At 38.1% G+C, this 24,995-nt stretch overlaps 1 protein-coding gene and 1 long non-coding RNA gene across 5 annotated transcripts in view; one reads left to right on the top strand and one right to left on the bottom strand.

The window, feature by feature from the left end:
- The window catches only part of LOC311582791, a 171,694-nt gene that overhangs the window by 51,212 nt on the left and 95,487 nt on the right, over positions 1-24,995 (bottom strand). The gene's annotated exons all lie outside the window — the stretch shown is intronic.
- BANK1 (B cell scaffold protein with ankyrin repeats 1) overlaps positions 1-24,995 on the top strand; it is a 248,800-nt gene that overhangs the window by 214,230 nt on the left and 9,575 nt on the right. For all 3 annotated transcript variants that reach the window (XM_084756051.1, XM_084756050.1, XM_084756052.1), the window contains exons 11-13: positions 3,432-3,500; positions 20,748-20,926; positions 23,024-23,087. In XM_084756051.1, coding sequence (XP_084612177.1) covers positions 3,432-3,500; positions 20,748-20,926; positions 23,024-23,087 — 312 coding nt within the window. The remainder of the gene's footprint in view (positions 1-3,431; positions 3,501-20,747; positions 20,927-23,023; positions 23,088-24,995) is intronic.

Genomic DNA, 24,995 nt, shown 5'->3' with positions numbered 1-24,995 from the left:
ATTTGTATATAGTGGTAGGCTATTTGTATTGCCTATGGGGTTACAGTGTTCTCTCCCTCTATTGACACCTTTAGAAAAGGGTTGTTGGTACTGGTTTCCTTCTCCTTTTCTGCCTCTTTCAGATTAGCTTTTATACAGCAAGCACATAGAGAGGAAACAGATGGGGAAAACAGGGTGACAAGGACTGAGTCTTGACTCTTGTTCTTCCTCTGTCCTCTCTCATGAGTGGGCACTAATAGCATGTTTGACCTCTGTCTAAATGCGCACAGTGAAATGTAGAAAGCTTTGGAAACTGATCTACCTGTAAAACCTTGGGCCTTGTGCATACAGTGCTGGGCTGTGTAGTTGTCAATCTAATGACAAGCTGTCAAGCATAGAATAAAGAATTCCCTTCTAGGAGACCATCACCTGCAAGCTCAGGACACAGTGTACAGTATGTCTGCTTTCACCCCTCACTTGTGATGGGCAGAAAGAATCATGGGGTTTGTGACTTGTATTTCAAATTTTCATGGATGACATTTGCTAGCGCCCAGATTTTTATCAGCTTAGCCACACAACAATAGTGCTGAAGGTGCTTTGTCCATTTTTCCAGGAAGGGGCACTCTGAGTTCTTTTGCTCTCAGGAGACGATAAATGAGGGTGACACTAGGAATGTTCCTGCAGAACAGTCTGGAAAGACAAATTGTGCAAGTGAACTTGTTCTGTTTCACCCTCTCTTCCTCTGCTACTTCTGCTTTGCTTAACATTTTTGAATATTTAATACTATGCTAATTTTTTCCATTCAATGTCATTTCTGTTCTGGAGAAGCTTTCATAAACCTCATTTTTACCAATATTTAAAATAAATGAGGCTGTCCTTTGGGACATTTGTATTGCTTAGACTTATTTTAAACCTCAAAATTTGTTTTTTTTCTTTCTTTATTGGCTTTTTGTGTTTAAAGATAATGAGAAGATAAATACTGTGTTTATCTTTCGTTTTAAAAATTCTAACTGAAGGTAACTGGGGACAAATAAGATTACACTGGGTAAAGATTAGTCAATTTGACAAGTCACAATTGCATTGGTAGCATTCTTTGAACACTGACCAGGTAAAATGCAGTTGTAACAATGCTGCCCAAGAATTCAAGGACTGTCAGTATATTTTAAAAAAATTATCACTGCTCTTTGATTTGAATTTCTAATTTTTCTATTAGTCCAAGCCCTCTGATTACAAATAAATAGGTCTTTCCTCGTGGCTATGTTGTATTTGAAAAGTGCCTCTGAACTTTAAAAGCCTTGAGAAGACTATTCACTAAAATCTAAATTTTTCTAAGTGGGTGAAACTCATCAGTAAGTCACAGGGAAATGACATGGGTGCAGCTAGTAGTGAGGTAAGGGATTCTAAGGAAGTTCAGATGTTAAGAGGACTTGGCATTGTCACCTACTGCCCACCCTGCACCTACAGCTCTGTCATCACCATCTCCTCACACCACCACCCACCCCAAGAGTCCACCCTCGACCCCAGGTTGACCCTGGTTCAACTCCAGAGAAGTCACTCTAACGCACAGTAACTGAAGGTCAGCATTAACTGCATATCATATGGGCCAAACATCTGTAGCCAGGACAAAGTACTCCAAAAGAGCATCCAGGGTAAATTGGATTTACAGCAAATTCACACCAAGGAAGCTGGAAGGAAAAGTCAGCTTGCAAAGGCTCTGCAGCTCCAAACCTCAGCAGAATCCATAAAACTCACAGGTAATGCACTGTTTAATTGGAGAAATTACTGTTTGCATTTGCCTTTGAGTTAAAGTCATTTCCCATATTCATGATGCCAGAATACAGTTTTTCAGACTTAGACACCCTCCATTACATCTTAACAATATTAGCAAAAGCACAGGCTGCCTGTCTTCGCTGTATGTTAACAAAAGAGTGGAACTAGAGCCAAGGACGAAATCAGCAAGTACAATATGAGGGTGGGGTTAGGGAGGAAATCTAATAAAGTGTTGTCACATGGTAAATACATGCAGTGTATTTTCTTTAGGAAAAACACAGCCGACTTGTCTGAAGTTGTTACTTTACACGTATCATTTTCACAAATGCATCATCGTTGACAGTACATTCTCTTCTCCTGAGGACATAGAAAGAAACTACCTTTCTCTTGACATCACCTAGAACATTAAGTGTTTGATAAATGTTACTTTGATTTGGGACATTTGTTTTGGAAATTTAAAAAAAATGTACTCTTGATTAATTTCATTTATGACCTTGATGTTAGAGGGGTGTAAGTAAGAGGAAAGCCACAGCAGAAGCCCATGGTCATCACGGAGGTGTTTTTCCGGGTCACAGTGGCTGAGAGCCAGGCAGCTGTCTTCCTATGTGCCTCAGTTCCATTTTATGGGAAGTTCCTGCTGAGATGCCAAGAAGAACAAGAGGGCAGCCACGTTCCTGTCACTGCCCCCAGCCCCCTCCCCCAGCTCTGAAAGGGAGTACTTAGGAAGCTGGAGACACAGTACCACTGTGAGGAGGCAGCAACAGACCGAAGGCCAAGGCTTAAGTCTAAATCACTTCTCAGCTGACAACTTTGGGATCATTTCAAAATTCACTTAGCCCTTTTACAAGCTGGTTACTTCCTCATCTATAAACATATGAGGCTGGACTAAATCTCCCAGGCCTCTCCGAGTTCCCAAACCCCATAATTCAGACTGCCCATAAAAATAAATGTAACTCCGGATGCTCATTTTCCAAGAGTAAAGGAGGAAAGGACCAGGTCTATTTCGTTAACAAATACCAGAAAGTAACCAGAACTTTGTGGGTGCTTAATAAATATTAAACACTAAATTTTACCTTTCATCTGCAAAACAGGGTGAGTAATGCTGACTTAATTCCCAGAATTTCATGTGAGAAATAATAAATGAGAACAAAGCACTCCTCAGATAATGAAGTAATTCAAGCAAGCTGCTTTAATAGGGCTGAGGTCTGGGTAGATGACGTAAGAGTAAAGTGCCTTTTTTATTATTACATCTGCAGAGCACAGCAAGCTTTTCTTGAGTTTAAGAAGAAACGATGATTACTTGCTTATCACCAACAAGCCAGTTTGAGTAGTTTCTATGCAAATGGATTCTTCATACAGGCTTACCACTTTGAACCAAATGGAGCTTTTATCTTTATCTGATATCAAAAGGGATTGAGCTTGATTTAACCAGTTTAGGAAAGCATCCCACCAACATCACAGTACTGTGACTAAAGAAAAGGCTTTCCAAAATTACTGATAAGCTGCACAGCTGAGGAAATTACAAATTTAATAATCTCTGTACTCAAAAAACGAATACAATTCAGATATTGTTACTAAGGAAAGTGATATGTTGCAGTCTGCCCTGTGGAGGCCTTCGTGGGAGTATTTCATATTCTTAAATGCCTTTATCTAATAATCTTTATGTACAATGTTTCTTACAGTGTTCCAACAAAAGGCAGCCAGAAGACAATCTGATGGTGATAAGTTGTACAGTCTCCCCAAGAAACCAGGTACTGATGTTAACTTCAACCTATTTTATAATCTAAATCAAACTTAAAGAAACCTTAGGAATCTGAACAAAGTCTCCTTTGTCAAATATAAACAACTTAGTTTGATTGATTTTTACTTTAAAGTTCATATCTTACCCCAGAACAACTATGCCATAATAAAAATCAGTGCATTGGCAATTATTTTCATTAGCAAAAGCAGAAAGGACTCCCCATCATGTTGCCTGTGGTGGTGATGTTATCAGAGTACCAGGAAGGAAAAATGAGACGAATTCCATAACTCACATCTTTTATAGATCTGTAAAGGGTTTATAATGAGATCAGCTTGGGTCTTTCTATAGTCAGCTGTGAATGCCAATCAAAGATGGAACCATTTTCCTGGTATGTTCTTGCCTTTAACATTTGATCCAACACATTGTGAATAATCATTTATCATGCAGAGTAGAGCTGAAGACCGCTATAGTCACACAAACGTCTCAAACAGGTGGGACATTTCCTATTTCCAGTATTCACTAGGACATTTGTCTTTTCAAGGATAGACTCTAGCAGGCTATTCATTATAATTCTTTTTCAACTGTCAGGACCAAATAAATGTTCAGCTATAAAAATCATAAAAGTCTGTTGACACAGGGTTTAGGGTAGCTAGCTTTGGTAATCTATGAGCATATGCAGTTGCCCCTTTGAAATAATCCCAAGTCACGTTACCTTGAAACTGATAACAAGTAATTATTGAGAAAGAGACATTGATATAAAAGTATATAATCACATCACAGCAGACACAGAAGCCCCCCATCATCCATCTCCTTTTAGGCTTTGTGAAGAAGCGAGGGACAGCTTGTACCAACTTCTAACACTCGCTGAACAATATGAAATGCAGAACCCGATGGGTCTGCTCTGAGGATGCTATGAGTTGTCCCTCGAACAACGCTGTATTCTTAAATCAATGGCTATTACCCATCACTTCAAGTACAATTTCTCATGGCATTTAAGTTGTACTTAGAATGTCCTAACAATTAGCTGCATGGTGCTTGATCACAATAAATGAGGAAGCTTAACACCAACTCTTCGAGGAATTATTTAGATATATTTATAAGTATATGTGCAAAAACTCACTCTCTTTAAATGGCCATTTTAAAATATGAATTTCATAATTCAGCCATGTCATGGCTAAGTTGTTAAGTGTCCACCACAGGTTCCTATGCACTTGTCCCCAGCTACTGTATATGGAGGCCATAAACCTTTCAGAGTGAGGCCTGACTGGTGACAGTAGATCATGTGGGTAGGCTTTGAGGTTTATAAAAAGTTCTACTTTTGTCATAAACTCTAGCTACCTCTTGCTTTTCTGAGATGTGGCAAAGTCTGTAGTCACAAACCCATCTACCTCAGCACGCAAACTTTTTCCACTATATGGGGAGCATACCCTCCCTAACTATGAACAACAGCAACAAAAAAAATGAATCTTTTCTCCCTTAACCTACTTCTGCTGGGAATTTTGAACAAAAAAGTAATTAATACCAATAATTAGTAGTAAAAGTAGGGTGAGGGTTTAATAAACCTGACCATATATGTTCATAAGCTTTTGGAACTGGAAGAAATGTGGGGGAGTTTAGAGCTGCAAGGCACAGAAGCCCTGGAGCGCTATACAAGGAAATTAATAAGCCTTTCTGGTGGGAGTACAGAAGACCATAATGTTGATAGAAATACAGACAGAAAGGCCAGGCTCATGAGGTTTTAAGCAGCAGTAATTGAACTAAGGGATATTCAGGAAACAGTCTGACAAAGCAACCACCCATGTACTGAAAATGTGAGCGAACCCGAATGCAGAAATAATGGACTAAGTTGCTTAGTGGAGGAAATTGCAAGGCAGCATAGTATACAGGTTATAGCTTATTTACTCAGTGCCTTTCTCTAGATTTATAGTAAAAGAGCAGAAAGATTTGGAGGAAATGATTAGCACACACTTTGTATTGGAACAATAGGAATGATCTCTTAATGCAAGGCCGCATCTGTCAAAGCTTCAGAATATAAAACTGAAACTCAATTTTCAAAACATTCATTTTATAATGTTGGAGCATCTTCTTCAGCGTTCTGGTCCAATATATCTGACAGACAACTGTGGAGAATGTCCTGTCCATTGCCTAGATCAGAGTAGGACTTCAACGTTTACTGCTTGTATTGTCCTTGGTTAGTGCAATAGTTTGAGCAGACCCCCCTGGGAACCAATCAACCCATCATGATGTTCTTCTTGTAGGTATCTAGAACACTCTAGGTCCTTCTATTTCCCCATCTATATTTGTCTTACATAGAGTCCCAGTGGGATGTCCTCACATCTCTCCCAATAGCCTGGTAAGTGAAGACTTTCATGGGACATGCCTTTTGGGCTAGTGCCCCATTATAAGTGAGTATATACCATGTGAGTCTTTCTGCTTCTAGGTTAACTCAGTATGATCATTACTAGTTCCATCCATTTGCCCACAAATTTTGAGATTTCCTTGTTTTTAATAGCTGAGTAGTATTCCATAGTGTAAATGTACCACAGCTTCTTTATCCATTCTTCAACTGAGGGACACTTAGGCTGTTTCCAGGTTTTGGCTATTATGAATAAGGCTGCTATGAACATGGTTGAGCATATGTCCTTGTCTTGTGGAGCATTTTCTGGGTATATTTCAAGAAGTGGAAACCTGGGTCTTGAGGAAGCCCTATTCCCAGTTTTCTGAGAAAGCACCACATAGATTTCCAAAGTAGTTGTACAAGTTTGCTTTTCCACCAGCAATGGAGGAGTGTTCATCTTTCTCCACATCCTCTCCAGCATGTGGTGTCACTTGAATTTTTGATCTTAGCCATTCTGCTGGGTGTAAGATGGAATCTCAGAGACATTTTGATTTGCATTTCTCTGATGACTAAAGACATTGAGCATTTCTTTACATGTTTCTCAGCCATTTGATATTCCTCTGTTGAGAATTCTCTGTTTAGTTCTGAGTCCCATTTCTCAATTGAGTTATTTGGTTTGGTGGTGCTTAATTTCTTGAGTTCTTTATATATTTTGGATATTAGACCTTTGTCAGATGTAAAAAAAAAATACATCGCTAAGTATTTTTATTGTAAATTATTCAAATATCATGGTTATAATATAGTTACATTAACATTGAAGGTAAGCTCTGGAAATTTCAGGATTTCTCTTCTTTCACATGAGATCAGAGATCAGAGATGGTAGAGACCTATAGAGAACCAGTACATAACAGTACTTACCAGTTGGCTGTATGTCAGTTGGCCATCTGTCTATTACACTGAAAACAATTTAAGAAGAGCTGAGGGTTTCCCTTAAGCCTAGAAGGACTGATTAAAGTCCTACTATATATATGAAAGAACAATTTTCATCTGCTGGCATAAAAGGCTAGAGAGAATGGTGAAAAGAAATACATTTTGAAATAAACATTATTGATAATACAATGTTTTATTGATTTTATACACCTGGCCTTATACTCTTGACTAATTTGATTCACAAAAGTCAGTTTTCATTAGATTTGTTTAGAGGTCTCTGAGGACTAGGATACTAAAAAAATGTTATATGCTATTTGATTTTTTTGTTTCAATTCTTCCATCTAACTTATTTGTAGCATTTTACATTGATGGCAGTAGGATATTCCTTTACTTTTAGACATCAACAATTTACCAGGATAGGTCAAAATACTGTGCTATTTCTAAGAGAACAACAGATTTTAGGGAAAAATTTTTTTTCAAAATCTCTCTGATGATGATAACCTTCAGGAAAATCAGCTTCCAGCATGAACAAAATTGATGATGACCATGATCATGATCATGATGACAATGACAATGATGATGATGTAGTAATTATAATAAAAATATAATTATTATTATAAAATTACTGGGTAGGTAAAAGGCTTGTGTGTTAGGCAGAATTTTTTCACTGTAACAAAATTTCTGAGCAGCCAACCTAGGAGAAGGATTTATCCTGGAGCCTCACTCCTTCATGTGGGAAGAGGTGACAGAGCAGAGACAGTAAGCAGGGAGAATGGCCTACTCCCTGCAGAACTGTGTATTTCATAAAGTTGGAATCCCCTTCCAGATAGCATCCCCGCCTAGGACGAGCAAGCATGCAGTGTATGAGCCTGTGAGCACATTTCATATTCAAACGATATGGCCACATATCCTGAAGCAGTTTCAGTGTTATGAGCATCCAGACCATGAGAAAGCACTGCTTCTCACAGTGTGCAGAGCATTCCCCAACTGTCGTTGGATTCATTATGCAGTAAGAAGGGGAGTAGGTGCTTCTCCAATGCTGATGGCTCTGGAGGGAAGTGGGGTGTGGGCTGTGAAGTGGTCATGAGTTAAGATTTTCTAAGGGACCTAGACAGTTTTCCTGAAAAGGGTTAAGCAGTGCATTTCCCCACTGTATGGTGGGAGAAAAGGGACTCCTAAGAGCCAACCATTTCCCCATGGAAACCAAGACCTTTTCAAATTTCTAAGCTCAAGATTGCCAAGGAAGGCACGTTATTGCCGAGCCAAGAACTTTTCCTGAGAAACAGAAGGAAAAAAATTAATTGGCACCATTTCTGTGGGAACTCAAAGGAATTCTTTGACTCAAACTTTATATCTTGTAGAACTGTGAGGGGAAAGTGCTAAGGACTGGGGAATCATAGATAAATTTTTTTGGCAAAATGCAATTGTAAAGCCAACTTCCCCAAAGTTGGTTCTGAAATCAGAAAATGACAAGGAATGATGTTATCACAGACAGAAGGTGCTTCTACCTCACCCCATTTCCTAGCCCTGAGCCCAGGGAGCAGCCCCAGGCGTGCTCACTGCCACAAACCAGAGGACTACATCTTGTGGCCAAATTTGGAGTGAGGCAGGCTCTGAAATCAGAGTTATACTAGCCACATTCACATGACTGATTTAGTCACAAAATTCTCACTGGGGGAGGGTTTCTGCGTTCTTTTGGGTGTTTGCAAAATAATAAACATCCTATAAAATAGGTTGGTAGTTATCAGGCCACTAGCCTACAGTCAAGACATCCCCCAAGTTCACTAGATGTAGATGAGGCTCCTTCCTCCAGGACATGAACTCAAAATGATATCATTTTATCGGCTTCCAGTTTGTTCAGGTTTCCTATACTTGATGTTTCCTTTGGGCTTTTCTTTCTATGACAAGAACAGCTCCATTTTACTATCTCCACTATTATCTCAATGCAAGTAAGAAACACAGCAACCACTGAGATAAAGCATTAACAGTGTCCCTGGTTCATCATGGCTCTCACCCACAATCGGGCTCACTTCACAGCTAATAAATGGACCAAATGAAGGATTTCCTGTTGCTGTTACTTGGGGCAAACCATAATTTACAGGGAAATGGCCATCGTTATCAAATACCTATGGCAGGCAACTCCAGATCTAGATGTGCATGAGATTTAGAGAACTTCCCAGTTATGGTTGCCTAGACCATTCCTACCCTCTACGTAAATGTAGAAGTTACAAGTAAATTTGCCACATATAACTTTTACATGGTCCCCCTTCCTTTGTGGATTTCTTGTGTTTGATGTGCATTTTTCTGAACTCACAATTTTACCTAAAGTACAGAATGAACAGCTATCAAGAGTCATTTTATCAGTACCAAAACTCTAAAAGAACATTTATTTGTGATAATGGGTGCTATTTTGATGAATTTAATAATCAGGCCCTAAAATTTTGCTTGGTAACATTGTGTTTGGCCCCTTTGGGCTTATATATTTGTAACCCCTGACGTGGTTGCTGCCCAATTCTTCATTCAAACTACAGAATTGTTGTGAGCTTGTCTTTTGGTGGAGTTTGCATGCCCATGGAAAAGATTTGGTCAGGGAGCATATTTTTATGTGTTCTCAGAGTACACAGTGCTGAGCAGTTTGATAAATGTTAAATAATAAAATTGTCTTTTAGCAGGAAACCTGAGGACACATGGAAGGTATTACTCTTATGTGGGGAAGAGAGACTTCTGAGACCTGTGGTATTTCCATCACATTGCTCTTGCCAACTCGATATATTAAGTAGAAAAGAGGGAAAATTGTCAAAATGTGGTCATTTGTACTCCATAAAAGAATAATGGCTTCAGCTGCCTTTCCCAGTGTAACTTATATTTCCATTTGTCATATTGCTCACAAAAGGGTATTTTTTTTGTTAAAGTTACACCTGAAAAAATTTTTGTATAGTTTTAGTTCTTCCATAAAATGGATCTATGCTAGCAGTGTACTGTGTAACTTCTGTCGGAAATGAAGGAAAAAACAGAGAAATACAAACTTCCTAATGATGATGGTGAGGATGGCAACGATGATGACAGAAACTAAGAGTTCAGAAGAATCTATGTCTGATTCCAATTTTAAAAAAATGATTGATAAAATCAATGTCAATAGTATAAAGTGAGCGAGCCATTTCCCCACAAGGAAGGAAGCCATTCAATCACTACATTATCTTGGAACCCCAGATTATCACTCTCTCAAAGCTGTATTCTCTTCTTCACCCTTTGTTCCTGTTCATCCAGTAGACAGAGAGGAGGTGTGAGGATGAAGTTTGTCAGTTCCTTAGGACCCTCAAGTAAAGCTATGTGATGGACAGGGGGATAGGCAAGTATTCTATTGGTTATTTTTCCACAGGCAGGAATTTAGTCCCAGTAAATCATGTCCCTTTTCTATATGGAAAAGTTGCCATACCCAGGGACCTGATTTACATGCTGCTTCTATCAATATACTATGCAGTCCTAGGTCTGACAAACTATTACCTGAACTCAAGAAACAGAACCAAAGGACAAATAGACACTAAGTGTCTTAGTGAACAGTGAGTTTGCCAGACACCAGCAGTCCTGCAATCGGAAGACCAAGGCAGGTGAATGAGTTTAAGGTCAGGGTTGAGATCACAGTGAAGTTCCAATGGGTGCTGCACAGGGACACCATGTCTCGCAAAACAACAACATGATGAGGCAGAGGAAGGAGATGAAGACAAGAACCAAAAATTAAAACTATGGGTTTTTATTGAATTAATTGCTACTTATTTAATTTAAAGCTCGGTTATCCAACTTAAGTTCAGTGCCAGACACTTGAAGAGAAAGTGCAGGAAGCATTGGGTGAAGAAGTCACCTGAAGACAAAGAGTAAGAAGAGAGCGGGAAAGGCGTCAGAAGATGGAGAACTCATATACAAACTGAACAAAAAGCAACAACAGTGTCAGGGATTAAGATCAGGCTGAGATAAAGAAATTTTAGGGGAGTGACAGATGAGAGTAATTATATGACTTTAAAGTAAGGGATTGTGTGATGAGGGAAATGCATAAAACATACTAGAAAGCTGACATTTCAACAGAAAACTGAAACCTATATTAATCACAGAAAAAGTGACTGACCTTGAAAACCTCCAAGAGAGTTTGTACTAGACCTTGAGATAGAATGTATTAGAGAAGGGTTTTTTCTCACTGAAAATTAAAAAGAAAATATGGAAAACAAAGGTCTGACTTGTGTGTGACAGGTATTTTTTTCCATCATCTCTATTATTTATTTATTTCTAATTTTAATTTTTTATTAATTTACTCATATTACATCTCAGTTGTTAGCCCGTCCCTTGTATCCTCCCATTCCTCCACCTGCTCCTGCTTTCCCCCTACTCCCCTCCCCTATGACTGTGACTGAGGGGGACCTCCTCCCCCTGTATATGCTCATAGGGTATCAAGTCTCTTCTTGGTAACCTGCTATCCTTCCTCTGAGTGCCACCAGGCCTCCCCATCCAGGGAACATGGTCAAATATGGGGCACCAGAGTTCGTGTGAAAGTCAGACCCCACTCTCCACTCAGCTGTGGAGAATGTCCTGTCCATTGGCTAGATCTGGATAGGGATTCGACGTTTACTTTCTGTATTGTCCTTGGCTGGTGTCATAGTTTGAGTGTTTTTTAAAGAGAAGAATAGAATTTTAAATAGAATAAAAGCCAGTGACAATTGATATGAGAGAAATGAACTTCAGATTGACTAGACTGTCTGCTTCTAGTTTTAAACTACAAGGATAAAGAATAACCTCAAAGTTTTTTTTTTCAGAAAAAAAAAATTATTCACAACTTCATAAACACAGACAATACTGTCTCATCAAGGCACCCAGAGCACACAGTTAACAGTCTAGTTAAACTTCTCAATGATAACAACAAGAAGTGAGATTTCTACAGCATAAACTAATACACATTTTGCAGAGAGTTTGTTATTGCTTCATCCAGTGCATCCACAGTAAGCCAGGGCAAGGGCTTCATCTGGTGCGTCCACAGTAAGCCAGGGTAAGGGAGGCACAGACAGATCAGACAAATCAGATGCCAGCTGAAAGCTGTTCCAATAAATGATGGGTGTTATTTTAGCTGGAAGAATCCGTTCTGTCCACATTAAATTTTCATAACTCTAAGAATGAAATAGACCTCCCATCATGCTCAGGACTAGTCCTCTACTGTGCAACTATATAGAAACCTCAAAGTTTTGGGGAACAATTTATCACACAAAATAGATAGGCATGACAGTGGGATGGGGATTTTACCAGAGAAAGGGAAGGGATGTGGGGTAGGAAAAGGGAAAACGAGAGAACTACAAGTGAGTGTCACCAGATTGTATAAAATTGCCAAAGAATAAACTTTTAAAAGAAGTAAAATTTATATATGATTGGCACTGGGTTCTCTGCACACATATCTTCCAGCTTAGTATTTTTTATGGGATTCCTGAGATTGTAAATGATTAGATATCTGATTCTTGTGTCTGCCCTCGGGGCTCTTTTCCCTCTGTGAAGGTGCCTTGCCCCACTTTGATGTGATGGTTTTTGTTTTATTTTACTATATTTTATTTTGTCCTGTTTGGTTGTGATCTCCAAGAAGAGATCACAGGGAGGGATCTAATGAGAAACAGGGAGGGAGTGGATGGAGAGGGGAAGGGACAGAGACTAGGAGGAGTCAAGGGAGGGGAAACTGTAATCAAAAATATATTGTATGAAAAAAGAATCTATCTTTAATAAATAGGGAAAAAAGAAAAATCAAAGTAAGTTTTAAAAGTCAGAAATCTCAGTAACAAAAATTGCATGCAATGCTCTATTGGGCTTATTTTGGTGGAAATGAAAATTAAGTATCTTATACTTAGTTAGATATTCTGTTTATATAAAATATAAAACAGCAGGTTTTGCCCATCCAAGACTTTAGAAAAGATAGCAATTCAAGGATATCATGAATCCATTACCTCAGATACATTGTATATTAATAATAGATTGATCAAACTTGAAAAACTTTAACTTAAGTGTGGTATCAAAAATTGGTAGCAGATAATTAATCTATCTAAACAACTGAACTTTAAACAACTGAATAGTTACTTGTAAAATATAAAATATAAACATGAAATGTTGGTGATAAAGAACTCTATGTATACATAGAGACAGACAGACAGACATCAAGTTAAGGAGGTATGGATGCTTTGTTTAGAGTTCATGAACAATCTGTAGTCCAGGTGTCTCTCAGCTTGCCCCCGTGGAGCTTCCTTTGTTGCCTACCAGTTTTCATGCTCATTAACAAAAAGCCAGCCAAGTTTAAATCTGGTCGCCAACTAAGTCCTATTACCAAGTTCTTGACAATGTTAGAGATTAACTTGCTGTGAAAATGTAGGGTACAACATGCCTTGATCTCCTATGTCTTAATGGCTATGGAGGTTGCTCAGTGGGCCTTGTGTGTACTGTATAAGAGTGGACCTGAGTTTGGATGTCTGGCAGCCACATAAAAGGCTAGTAGGGACACAGAGACAGGCAGATAGATCCCTGGGGTTTTCTGGCCAGACAATCTAAGTCAAAATCTAAAAGACTGATTCAAAAAATAAGGTGTAAAAGCAATTGAGGAAGAGACCTGACATTGATATCTGGTCTCCACACATATGTGCACCCATGGATATACACACACATAAAAAAAAAAGAAGAAGAAGAAAGGAAGAGAGGGGAGGAGAAAAAGAGATCAGACAAGAGAAAGACAGAAGGGGAAAAGGAGGGGGTATGTAGAACAGGAGAGAAAAGAATGGATAAAAATGGACCAGAATGGTCATTACAGTGTGAGGTATTTCTTATTGCAGAGTATACCCTGCAAGGACCAAGACAGTAACCACTCTTTGGGGGAAGCCTATTGCAAAAGGGCAGCATTTTTCTTAATGAAAAATCAAAATATTTACAGAAAGTTGTAGGTTGAAAGAAAATACTCTCTTCCCAACAATCATATTTGAATGTGTATTAATTTTCCTTTGATGATTAGTTTTCTTCTGTGTTCATTTTTTTATTTTTTAAATAATTTTAACATATACATTTATTTATATTATTATACATGGATGAAATAAACTACATATAGCAGGAAGAACCATGAGACAATCAGGAGTTATATAAACATTATATTCATAGTGATTTGTCTATTTGTATTTGGCAAACTTGAAGAAAGCATCTTTCCTATCTTGTCGGGTCTAAATTTTTGAATGAAAATCAATATCTAGCATATCTCATCTCTATTCACTTAAAGCATCTATCTAGACCTAAAAACATCCTGACCCCTAACCAACTAAGCTTAATTGTAAGACTAAACTATCTGGTCTTCAACCCCATCAGAGACTTGAGAAGGGATAAAACTTCTATACCTGAGTGAACCAGAAGTGCAGGTTAGCAGCTTCTAAAATGAAAAAATGTTAGAGACAGTTTACTGCCTGAACAGTCACCCAACACTCTGTATAATATTAGAACATCATCTTCAGCCTTTTAGCCTAATATCTCTGACAGACATATTTGCAAAGCAAAAACTATTGAGGACTTGCTTACCCTGTCTTGGCAGAGTCCAGCCATCAACTTTGCCTGCATCTAAGCTAGTCCATGTTTAGGCAGAATTCTGTCTGTGGCAGAAACAAAGACATTTTGTTCAGCGGCTTGTCATATTTGAATTCAACTTCATAAGGAGGTTCTTTGATATAGATCATCTTCTTTGAGGTAGGCTGGGTGTTGCCAGGGGTTAACTTGTCTTGTTGTCAAAGAATCTTTAGAATAATAAATAATAAAGACATCTTTAAATGCCATATTCTATAGGTCTCAGGATTTTTAAGACCTTATTTAACTATTTTACCTTATGTATCTATAGAATTATATCTATCTGTTAGACCTAGGATATATATTCTTGTGATAAAATTAGACTAGTTTTTGACATGACCAGGATTTGCATCAATATACATAATTCTATACCAATGAATTAAGAATAACCTCATTTGTGAGTAACAATTAAGGCCTTGAGTTGAGGAGTACATTCAATAATCTACATTTTGTTCTATCCTCCCTCAATATTTCTATATCCCCCTTTCTTTCTTTTCAACTCTTATGTCCTTACCTATGAAAGAAAGATAAAGGAAAAGAGAGACATCCCTTAGTCCAACCTAGTTTTCTCTCTGTCTAAGACCAGTAATAACTTATAACCACCTCCCGATGAAAATAAGTATCTATAACCCAAGAGAGCAAAAAGAAAGCTACCCAACTGACCCCCATGTTTATTTTTAACATGTATTTGTTCTTGTCACTATAGAGTAAGTCCTTCTGTGGGGCAGTTGTCCTTTTTATTATTTTCTTTATAGCTACATGGTATTTATCAGACAAATGTTTCACATTGGTCTTGTTACCTAACAGAGGGCCTATTAGTTTTTTCTTTCCAGTATTTTAGTAAGACATATTTTGGCCAGTCACTCACCAACAGGATTTTAGCGCAATGCTTTCTGACCTATTCTACACATTCCAATATTCACATAATAGGTCATTTGTTGCTTCTGTGGATGGTATTCAAGTACAATGAAAAGATACTAAAAAGAGAAATTAAAAGGAACTAAACTATTAGTCTATCTTGGGGCTGTTACATCTTGTAACCCAGGGTTTCAAACATGCAGCTAGCAGTGTGACAAAAGTGTTTGATGAAAATAATATAAAGATCAAACTAATCTTCCAAAAGCAAACAGAAACATAAAATTTGCAGGAGAGAAAAACCTGCCATGACCACCTCTGATAATTGGTAAACTGGATGTGATAAAAAGAACCTATCACCATTGCCAACAATTACAGGCCCTGCATTTAAAATAATGAGCCTGCCTTGAAGGAGAAGGTAGTAAAGTTTTTCAATCATTATTTTTGGACCTTATCATGCCTAATAATAATTTATCAAGGCAGGTGCTTTATTATATTTCATATGAGAAGGAAAAGCAAGTGTGTGGAAAATCAGCTTGTCTACAAGCAGCTCACTTTTAAGACAAGATTGGAGACTCTTTTGTTTTTGGTCTTTTGGGTATGTTTATGTAATTGAGAAGGACCAAAACATATTTCTTTCTGCACTGAAGCCCTCTTATTTTCAATTTAAAAGTTAAGAATTTGAAATTAGTTGGGTTAATTGAGACAAACATTATTAAAAGGAGTCAGTTTTTTATGTGTTGGAGTGTCACCATGCATGTGTAGTCAGAGGACAGCTTTGCACAGTCCCTTCTCTCCTGCCATCCATGTATTCCAAGGAGAGGACTCTTTTCTAGGCTTGGTAAAAGGTATCTTTACACCCCCAGACGTAGTATTTTAATTCAGTGAAACCTGTACATGAATCAAAATAGTAATTGTCACTTTTCTGGAAATCATTGGCTGGAGATACCTTCTGTAAACACAAAAGATGTAGCTACACGAGTTACTGGAGATAGCAATAGGTCCCAGCTTAGGCAAAGGGATGGCAGAAGGGTGGGGATGGCTAGGCAGGATAGCATCTATTGGTGATACTGTCTTCCTGCTCTACCAGGATGACACTTAGATGCTACAAGAAATGGTATCTCAGGAGCTGAATTTTTATGGAACCCTATATAGCCTAAATAGCAAGTGGTAGGAGAAACAAGATCTCAACAGCTTTGTACTTTTTTATTATTTTTTATTTTTTACATATACTTTTATATTATTACAATAAACTACCTATAGCAAGAAGAATCATGAAACAATCAGGAATTGTATAAATATTACATTCTTAGTGTTTTGACTATTTGTATTTGACAGCCTTAAAGAAAACATCTTTTCCTATCTTGGTGTGTCTAAAATTCTGAATGTAAATCAATCTCCATCACTTCTTGTCATTATCAACTTAAAACAACTATCTAGACCTAAAAAAAAAAAAACGAGACAGGTTAACTCCTGGCAACACCCAGCCTACCTCAAAGAGGATGGTGGGCACCTAAAAACATCTTAACCCCTAAACAACTAAGCTTAATTGTTATCTGGTCTTCAACCCCATCAGAGACAGGAATAAAATTGATTACCAGAGTAGACAAGGAGTTCAGATTAGTAGCTTCCCAAATGAGAAGATGACAAAGACAGTTTGCTACCTGAGCAGTCACGCAAAACTCTCTATAATGATGGAGCATCATCTTCAGCCTTCTGGCCCAATATATCTATCTGACAGATATATTTGTGAGACAGAAACCGTTGAGGACTTGCTTACCTTTTCTTGGCAGAGTTTGCCTGTCGACTCTGCCTGCATGTAAGCTTGACCCTTTTTAGGCAGAATTTTGTATGTGGTAGAAATAAAGATATTTTGCCCAGTGGCTAATTTGCCACATTTGAAGCCATCTCCATTTGATGCTCATCATCCTCTTTGAGGTAGGCTGGGTGTTACCAGGAGTTAACCTGTCTCATTGTCAATGAATCTTTAACATAATAAAACTTTTTAAAGGTCATATTCTGTAGGTCTCTGAGGTTTTTGAAGACCTCATCTATTTTACCTTATCTTTCTATAGAATGATATCTCTGTTGCACCTAAGATGTATATCCTTGTGATAAAAATAGACTAGTAATTGATATTATCATGATTTGATCAACTAACAATTCACTTGTATAACTTATTTATCCTAAACAGCCTGCAATAGCACTTTCAAAGTACTAGAAGTAAGCCCTGTATTATAATTGAGTTATATGGATATAATACTGCACTTTAGAGTAGAAATATTTATATATACATATATATATATATATATATATATAGGATATGGAGAATAATTTTAAATTTGAATTCTATACCAATGTATCTAAAATTAAACTTATTTTGCCTTTATATACAAAATTCTATACCAGCGAGTTAAAAATAGCCTTGTGAGTGACAATTAAGGCATTAAGATGAGGCTCTTTGTGCTTTTTGTTGCTCATCCAGTTAGCCCTCCGGCTGGCTTGCAGTCTCCATTTCTCCTGGGATTCTTTCTGTGTTCTGTCATCCCTGCAGGAAAATTTAGAGTATAGAATCTGTTGACATCTTGTTAGATCTGGGGACATAAACTTCTGAAAAGTCAAGGAAACTCCCTCCAGGAAACTAGAATGCCTCACCATGGAGATGCTTTAGATGCAAGGAGAACTTCCACAGAGTCTTTCAGTGTTCCTGGTCCTGGACTCACTGTAAAAGCCTTTCTCAAAACTGAAATGGACATTAGAGGTCAGCCCAAACAGTCTAGTGTTGGCACCCTTTGGGTGATTAAAAGTACTGCCTAGAACTTAAAAATGTCTGTCTCCCAGAAAAAAAAAAAAGAATCATTTTCAATTCCATCAGTGACCACACTACTAGAAAGGAACACCCCTCCCCCACCCACCCCCAAAAATCTTTGATATTATGGTTGAATGGTGGTCCAGTTTCTCCCTTTCTTGAATGATTCCCAACAATTAGTAGGGGTTTTTTTTCAGGGCTAGGTATACCAATTCTAGCTGAACAAGATATTTTTATGTCCTTCAGCACTGTGCATATTCAAAAGTGAAAGCCGGTCAAGAATGTGCTTCTCCTGAGACATTACAATTAGTATGTTGGATTTAGTGGATCCAGATATACAAAAACTTGTGATCTCAGATGAGTCCTAAGGCCATGCTGGTGACACAAATGTGTCATCACTCAGGAACAGGGACTGAGGTGGTCTGGGATTCTCATAGCCTCCCCAAAGACATGTGGCTCTATTTATGTCTTTGAATACCACAGTGGGCAAATAAATTTGCCTGTGTCCTGCCAGTAGGTACCCAACTCCACACCCCATGTCACATACCAACCTACAGTGTCCCACGGGTATTTTTACACAGGACATGGACCCCTCTACTTTTCTGTGCTACACACACAAAACAATACATGGTAAGCTCTAATATAAAATATTTTTGGAAAAGAAAGCATTTCACTGTAAAATGAGTAGGTATTTACTTCCATATTCTAGGAATAAAGTGCCAAATGACTCTACCTCTTTGATGACATTTAGGTTTTTTACTGAGATCTTTTTTTTCCCCAAAATTAAAGATAGTTCTCCTTCAACAAACGTTTAGTATTAATGACATTAATATGTTATATGTGGCAGGCAATTGTCCACATAGTATCTTTATTACAACTTGTTTTGCTACCTTTAGAAATTTATGGAGAACAGCATGAGAATTAATTCATGTGCATTATGGTCAAGGCAAGGAAGTAACAGTTACTTCTCACTAAATACTTATAATAATAAGAGTCATTTTTGGAACACTGTGATAGTTCAGTGTGTATATACATTATGTATTTATAAAACAGGGGGAATTAATGTCTCTGTTCCATTATTATTATTATTGCTTTGTGTGTGAGAGCTTAAGCCTCCTTCCCTTCAGCTGTTCATAGAGTACATAATGGGTTATTGTATGCTATATTCATCCCCTCACTGTTCTGTGAAAACTGTGATTTGTTACTTCTTTCTAGCTATGTGCCCATTCATCAACCTCCACATGTCCCTCCTCTGCACTGCTTGCCAGCAGGTAGCACTGTGAATTCTATCCTCCAGTAGATTTTTGTAGCGGTCTCATGGGAGTGGGAATATACAGGCTTTTTTTTTCATGCTGTGTCTTAGTTTATTTCACATTTCCCCTTGATTTCCCCTTGTGCTTCGGAGTCTGCTTTCATTTGAATTTTAGTGTTCTCTTCCAGTTCTGTGAGGAGACATCCTTAGTATTTTGATGGTGACTCTATTGAACCTGATGACTGTTCTGATTTGTATGAATGTTTTACAGTGTTCTTTCTTTCAATCCGTGAACAAGCACGAACCTTCCATGCTGTAGTGTTTTCTGTGTCATTTATGTTGGAAGTTTTGTAATTTTCATTTGCATGGGTCTTTTAGCTCCTTAAATTTATTCCTAGGTATCCTCCCTGGCCCCGCTTTGTAGCTATTGTCATATAATTTGCCTTCTGAAGTGCAAGAGCTTGTGGTCTAGAGCCTTCTGTGCTCTGCTGAGTCGTGTTGGGTCTATAAAGCTACAGCCCCTTTTGCTATTGTAGTAGGATATCTGTGAGGTACCAGATCTTGAGATAGGCACAGGTCTTTGACCTGTAGAGGTCAGTATACTTCAGGCAATAGCTGCCGTCACACAATGACATCATGCTAGAGCAGCGGGGAGATAGGTGTTCTTCCTCCAGTGAAAAGCCATTGTGAAGGCTCTAGGTTGCTTGCACAGATTATCTGAATGCTGAGGACAACAGTGACATTTTCCAGTAACTGAAATTGCAAGCATCTGTGCTAATGAGCCTTGCTGGGACACTTCCACTTCACTGTTCTCTGAGGAGTCTCCCTTTCCCTCTGGGCAGCCAGGGCTAGAGTTGCAGGCTCCTTCTGCTCTTAGTCCATTTTGTAGTCTCAGATTTCCAAAGCTTCCAGTTCCTGCCTGGATGAATTTTCACAGCTCCCTGACAATCTCTTAACTCAAAGTGCAGCTATCACCTTTTGTTCTGGTCCCTTTGGGATGAGGAGGCAGGCCCTGTACTGCGGTGTTTAGCCTCCTGAGAATCCCCATCCACGGAATCTCATTTTAATTCTCCCCAAAAGTGGAAGGAGAGAATGTCACTTTCTACAAAAGTTCATCACTTTTACTTGGCCCTTATGTTTTACAGTGATAAAATTATTCTTTTTACCCAGTAGATAGATGCACTACGTTAAAAGTTTCTGTGCTGCCTGAATGTAGTGTCACAGGCCTGAGTACTTGAGAGGCTAAGGCAAGGGGATCTTAAGTTTGTGGTCATCTTGGGTTACAAAGTGATAACTTCTCTCAAGAAAAGAGTGAAACAAAAGTTTTATGCTAGCTTATTCTTCAAGTGTGACTATATGGTTTAGAGCAAGAAAATCCAATGAGTTATTATGTGGAAGGATTTTTGTCCCAGTGGCTCAAATGCTAATTTCCTATTTAAAACACTCTCCTCTTCTCTTATAGACAAAGCTCCGATGGAGGACCCAACCTTCTGTAGTGCAAGGAACTATCTGACCACTGGGCAGGAAGAACTGATCCTCCTTCAGGGGAAAGTCAAGAACGGGGAAATGTCTGTGGATGAAGCACTGGAGAAATTTAAACATTGGCAGATGGGGAAAAGTGGTCTGGAAGTGATTCAGCAGGTAATATGACCTTCTGGGATAGTCTTTCACTCACAGATCCCCTTAGACTCTTTCAATGTTTACCCTTCACAAGAAAAGAAATATAGACTCTTCTTTTGTTTTTCACTAGCCACTAAAGTGAGGTTTGCAACAATCAACTAAAAGCTCGAAAATAAGATCCAAAGTTTGCATTCATGAGTTCATTTTTCTGAACTTAATCTTGGAATCCATACCTCAAAGCTGATACCAAATCACTGTATGATCCCCACCCTGAGTGTAAAGAATGTTTGTTTTATCTCTGTGCTGAAATGAAGATGGATGGCACATCCCTAGAGTGACAGGGGCTTAGCATTCTAAAATCTGTAACTTAAAGAGACTTAAGGGGAACAAAGTATAATTAATGGCACATCAAGCATTTAGTCCTAAATGTGATCAATTTTATCTTTTTCCTTATAAAGTATGTCACCTATACCACTTTAGCTGTTGTTAGTAGGAGGTATCCATGCCACATTCTACTGATATCATGAGTTTTCCCACTCCTAAAATATTTTAAGGTTCTACTCTTCCCACTGCAGGAAGCCCCCTTGCCTTAGAACCTACTTCTCGAGTAGCTAGCCCCTTTATTAAACTCATTTAGTAGGCCAAATTAGGACAAAATACAGGGAGCTAATATTAGCGTAATATGCTACCTCTACCAAGAGACAATGCAGTTTCTTAACAATAGAAAAATGAGTCACGATGATGAAATTTCAAACAATATGGCATATTGGCCAAAGCAGTGTAGGCAGGAGGACTTTCCAAACACTTCTGAGATCATGGATTATCAGAAACCGCCTACCTAGAAGGGCAGCTCTGGTTGCCAGTCCATGGCTGAAAATGGTCCAACTTTCACAATACTAATCAAAGGCAATTATTTTTCCAAACAAATGCTAAAGAAAGCAGAGGGTAGAGCTCTGCACCTATGCATTGCTCATGAGCAGAATGGCAACATTGTTTCTCCACCCTTACCAGTACCATCACCTTGATAGTCACTCTAATCCTAAAATGGGGTAAAATATGCTCAAGTACAAACCCACACAACTCATTTTGCCACCAGGGATTAGATACACTTTAACCCTCTCATCCCCTTAAAAAAAAAAAATAAAGATTTCTATTCAGTTTAGTGTATTGCAGCTTCTTAGAGATTACTTCCACAGTCATTTCCTGAAACACTTGGTTGCTTCCCTTTGTTTTCTATGTTTATCTCCTTGAGGATGTATTTAAGGCAGTGCATCTACACGTGTGCACACATTCCCCACCCTTCATGTTCTTTTCAATATTCCTCTTCTAGCTGCAAACTTATTCATTTTTATCCTGGAAATGAATTTATCAGATGACTATGACATGGTATGGCTGGGGGAGGATTATTCTGGGGAAAAATGGCTCATTTTCAGATATGTAGCCAAGCCAAAGGGTTTGAAGAGCAGGCAAGAGTCACATAGAGTCCCTGGCCCTGAAACCAGAGGTGGTGACAGAGCTCAAGGCCTTGCCTTTCACCCTCCTCATTGGCTTTCCCAAGGCACACAGCTCTACTCAGAGGGAAACATGCAAAGCCATGGAAACAACCCCCAGGAAAGAGGCGTTCCTGAGGACAAACAGCTGCTCTTAGGTTTTCTTTTAAAGGCATTTATGGAGTGCTAGCATTCTTTTTGTTTCTGCTGAAATGATCATGGATGTACTCAGCAGACCACTGGAGAAACAAAGGTCACAAATATTCTGAGAAAGGGAATCTAGTTTCTTAGTATTCTCCCCTGGGCTCTTTTGTTTTTTTAAGTAGAATGCCAGGAAAGAATACAGCCGATGGGGGCTGGAGACAGGCTAAGCAGCATCCAGCCATCCTGGTTTAGCCTCCTCACTCAGTGGAGGCCACACTTGGGTAGGCATGAGAATAAGGTCTGTTTCCAATCCTGACTTACAACTCTAATTTAGAGAAGTTAAGCTCCCTAAACCTCAGTTTCCATCTCTACAAAACAGGGTGCTACCATTCTCCATCTACTTCATGGAGAATATTATGTAAAAAGCTAAGCTTTTAAATCTTGATGTCTGTGTCCTGGTTCTGTGTTCTGTGCTTTCATTAAGGAAAAGCTACGCCAACTACGAGACAACATTATTGGGAAAAGGCCAGAAGGTGAAAATGCCTACGGTGAGTAAGAGTTGCCTCACTTCCTAATCTCTGACCTAGGGACTTAACCTCTCTGCTTCCTTCTCTGCAAAGCAGGATTATTCATACATCAACACATGAATGTCCTCTGACCCAGACTGACCAACCACTGCTCTCAAAGAAAAAGAGAAAGAAGTCAGAGAGATGTTGAGTAAGCTTTTGCTAGAGTAGCCAGATCTTTACACTTCCCTGACTCCCCTAATGCCTGCTGTACTAGGACCCTGACTTATAGTCACTGCTGTTCAAGTCGTGCCTGGGAACCTGAAAAGCCAAACTAAAATCCACAGGAGCAGCAGAGTTTGTACTCAGGCCTTATGCAATGCTCAGAGGTTTCTGTTGGTAAATATTGAAAAGACAATGAAATCAGTCCTACAGAAGTGCATGTCAGAAACTGACCTGCCTATTAAAACAAGATCTCACACAGAATCCAGAGGAGACAATAGATGCAATATTTAACATTCTAGCCAAAAATGACTAAACATTGTATAATAGTAATAGGAATTCATAGTGAAGAAAAGGAAAGCCATCAATGGTAAGAAACTTACAGTCTCATGTTGACCTTTCTTTGTAGAAGAGGAAATGGAACTCATACAAAAAATAGCTTTAAATAGTGATAAATATAAAATACCATGAGAAAATTTGAAATAATTTAAATAACAAAAAATAATTAAAATAACCAGGTGGAAATTATATAAAGCAATGGTAAAATAAACCTTTTCTAGATGAAATCAGTCTAACACCTATATAGCTGTTATTGAACATGAAGATGGATTAATACAATTTTCCCAATGTTAGAAAAGGAAATTCATCACATAGAGGAAAAATTTAAGGATGTCACTAATATCTTCTCAGAGTCAAAGAATTTTATATGGGTAGAAAGAAATAATAACAGAAATAAATTCAGATCCATGTTAAAAGGATAAAAACAGTGAAAATTATATAAATGAGTTATGTATAGACTGTTATCTTTTCTGTGTTTAATAAATTATTTTAATGACAACTATTTAAAGCAAAATTTTACACATAAATTGTAGGCTAGAACATGTCAAGGAAAAAGATATTTAATACCACAAAGAACAGAGGCTGCAGTTAAGTGGAACTGGGTAAAATTTTGTATATAATAATGTATAAAGTATAGAATGTGAAGAATCAATTAAAAAAAAACAAGAGGAGGGTAGTAAATTCAGGAATATGAAGGGGGAAGTATAAAGCAGAAAACAAGAAGGAGGGCTCTATCTTCTCAAATGAGTTTGGGAACTTGAACTTGCATGTTTTGTGAACAAAGCAACCACTTAAAAATAAAAATAAAGGAACAAGAAATGGCTCAACCATAAGGAGCATTTGGTGCTCTTGCAAAGGACCTGCAAGCCTTCCACATGGCTTCCCAGCAGCCACATGACAGCTCACAACCTTCTCCACTAGGGTTCTGTCTCCCCCTTCTGGCCACTGTGAGAACTGTATGAATTCAAACAAAAAAATTAATAAAGAAGTAAACCTAGAATTTTGTATATTGATGCAAAATAAGTTTAATTTTGATGCATTGGTATAGAATTCAATGTTAAGATTATTATTCACACACATGTATATTTCTTCTCTAAAATGCGGTACCCATACAACTCAAGTAGAATACAAGGTTTTACCTCCGATACTTTGAAAATGCTATTGCAAGCTGTTCACGATAAGTAAGTTATACAAATTAATTGTTAGTTGATGAAGTCATGGTCATGTCAATTACTAGTCTATTTTTATCACAACAATATAAATTCTAGATTTTACATATAGATATGATTCTATAGATAGATAAGGTAAAATAGATATGGTCTTCAAAAACCTCAGAGACGTGCAGAATATGGCATGTAAAGATGTTTTTACTATTTTAAAGATTCATTG

This window comes from Acomys minous, assembly GCF_964271855.1.
Source record: "Acomys minous genome assembly, chromosome: 14".
Lineage (NCBI taxonomy): Eukaryota > Metazoa > Chordata > Mammalia > Rodentia > Muridae > Acomys > Acomys minous.
This window is presented reverse-complemented; position numbering and strand designations above follow the sequence as displayed.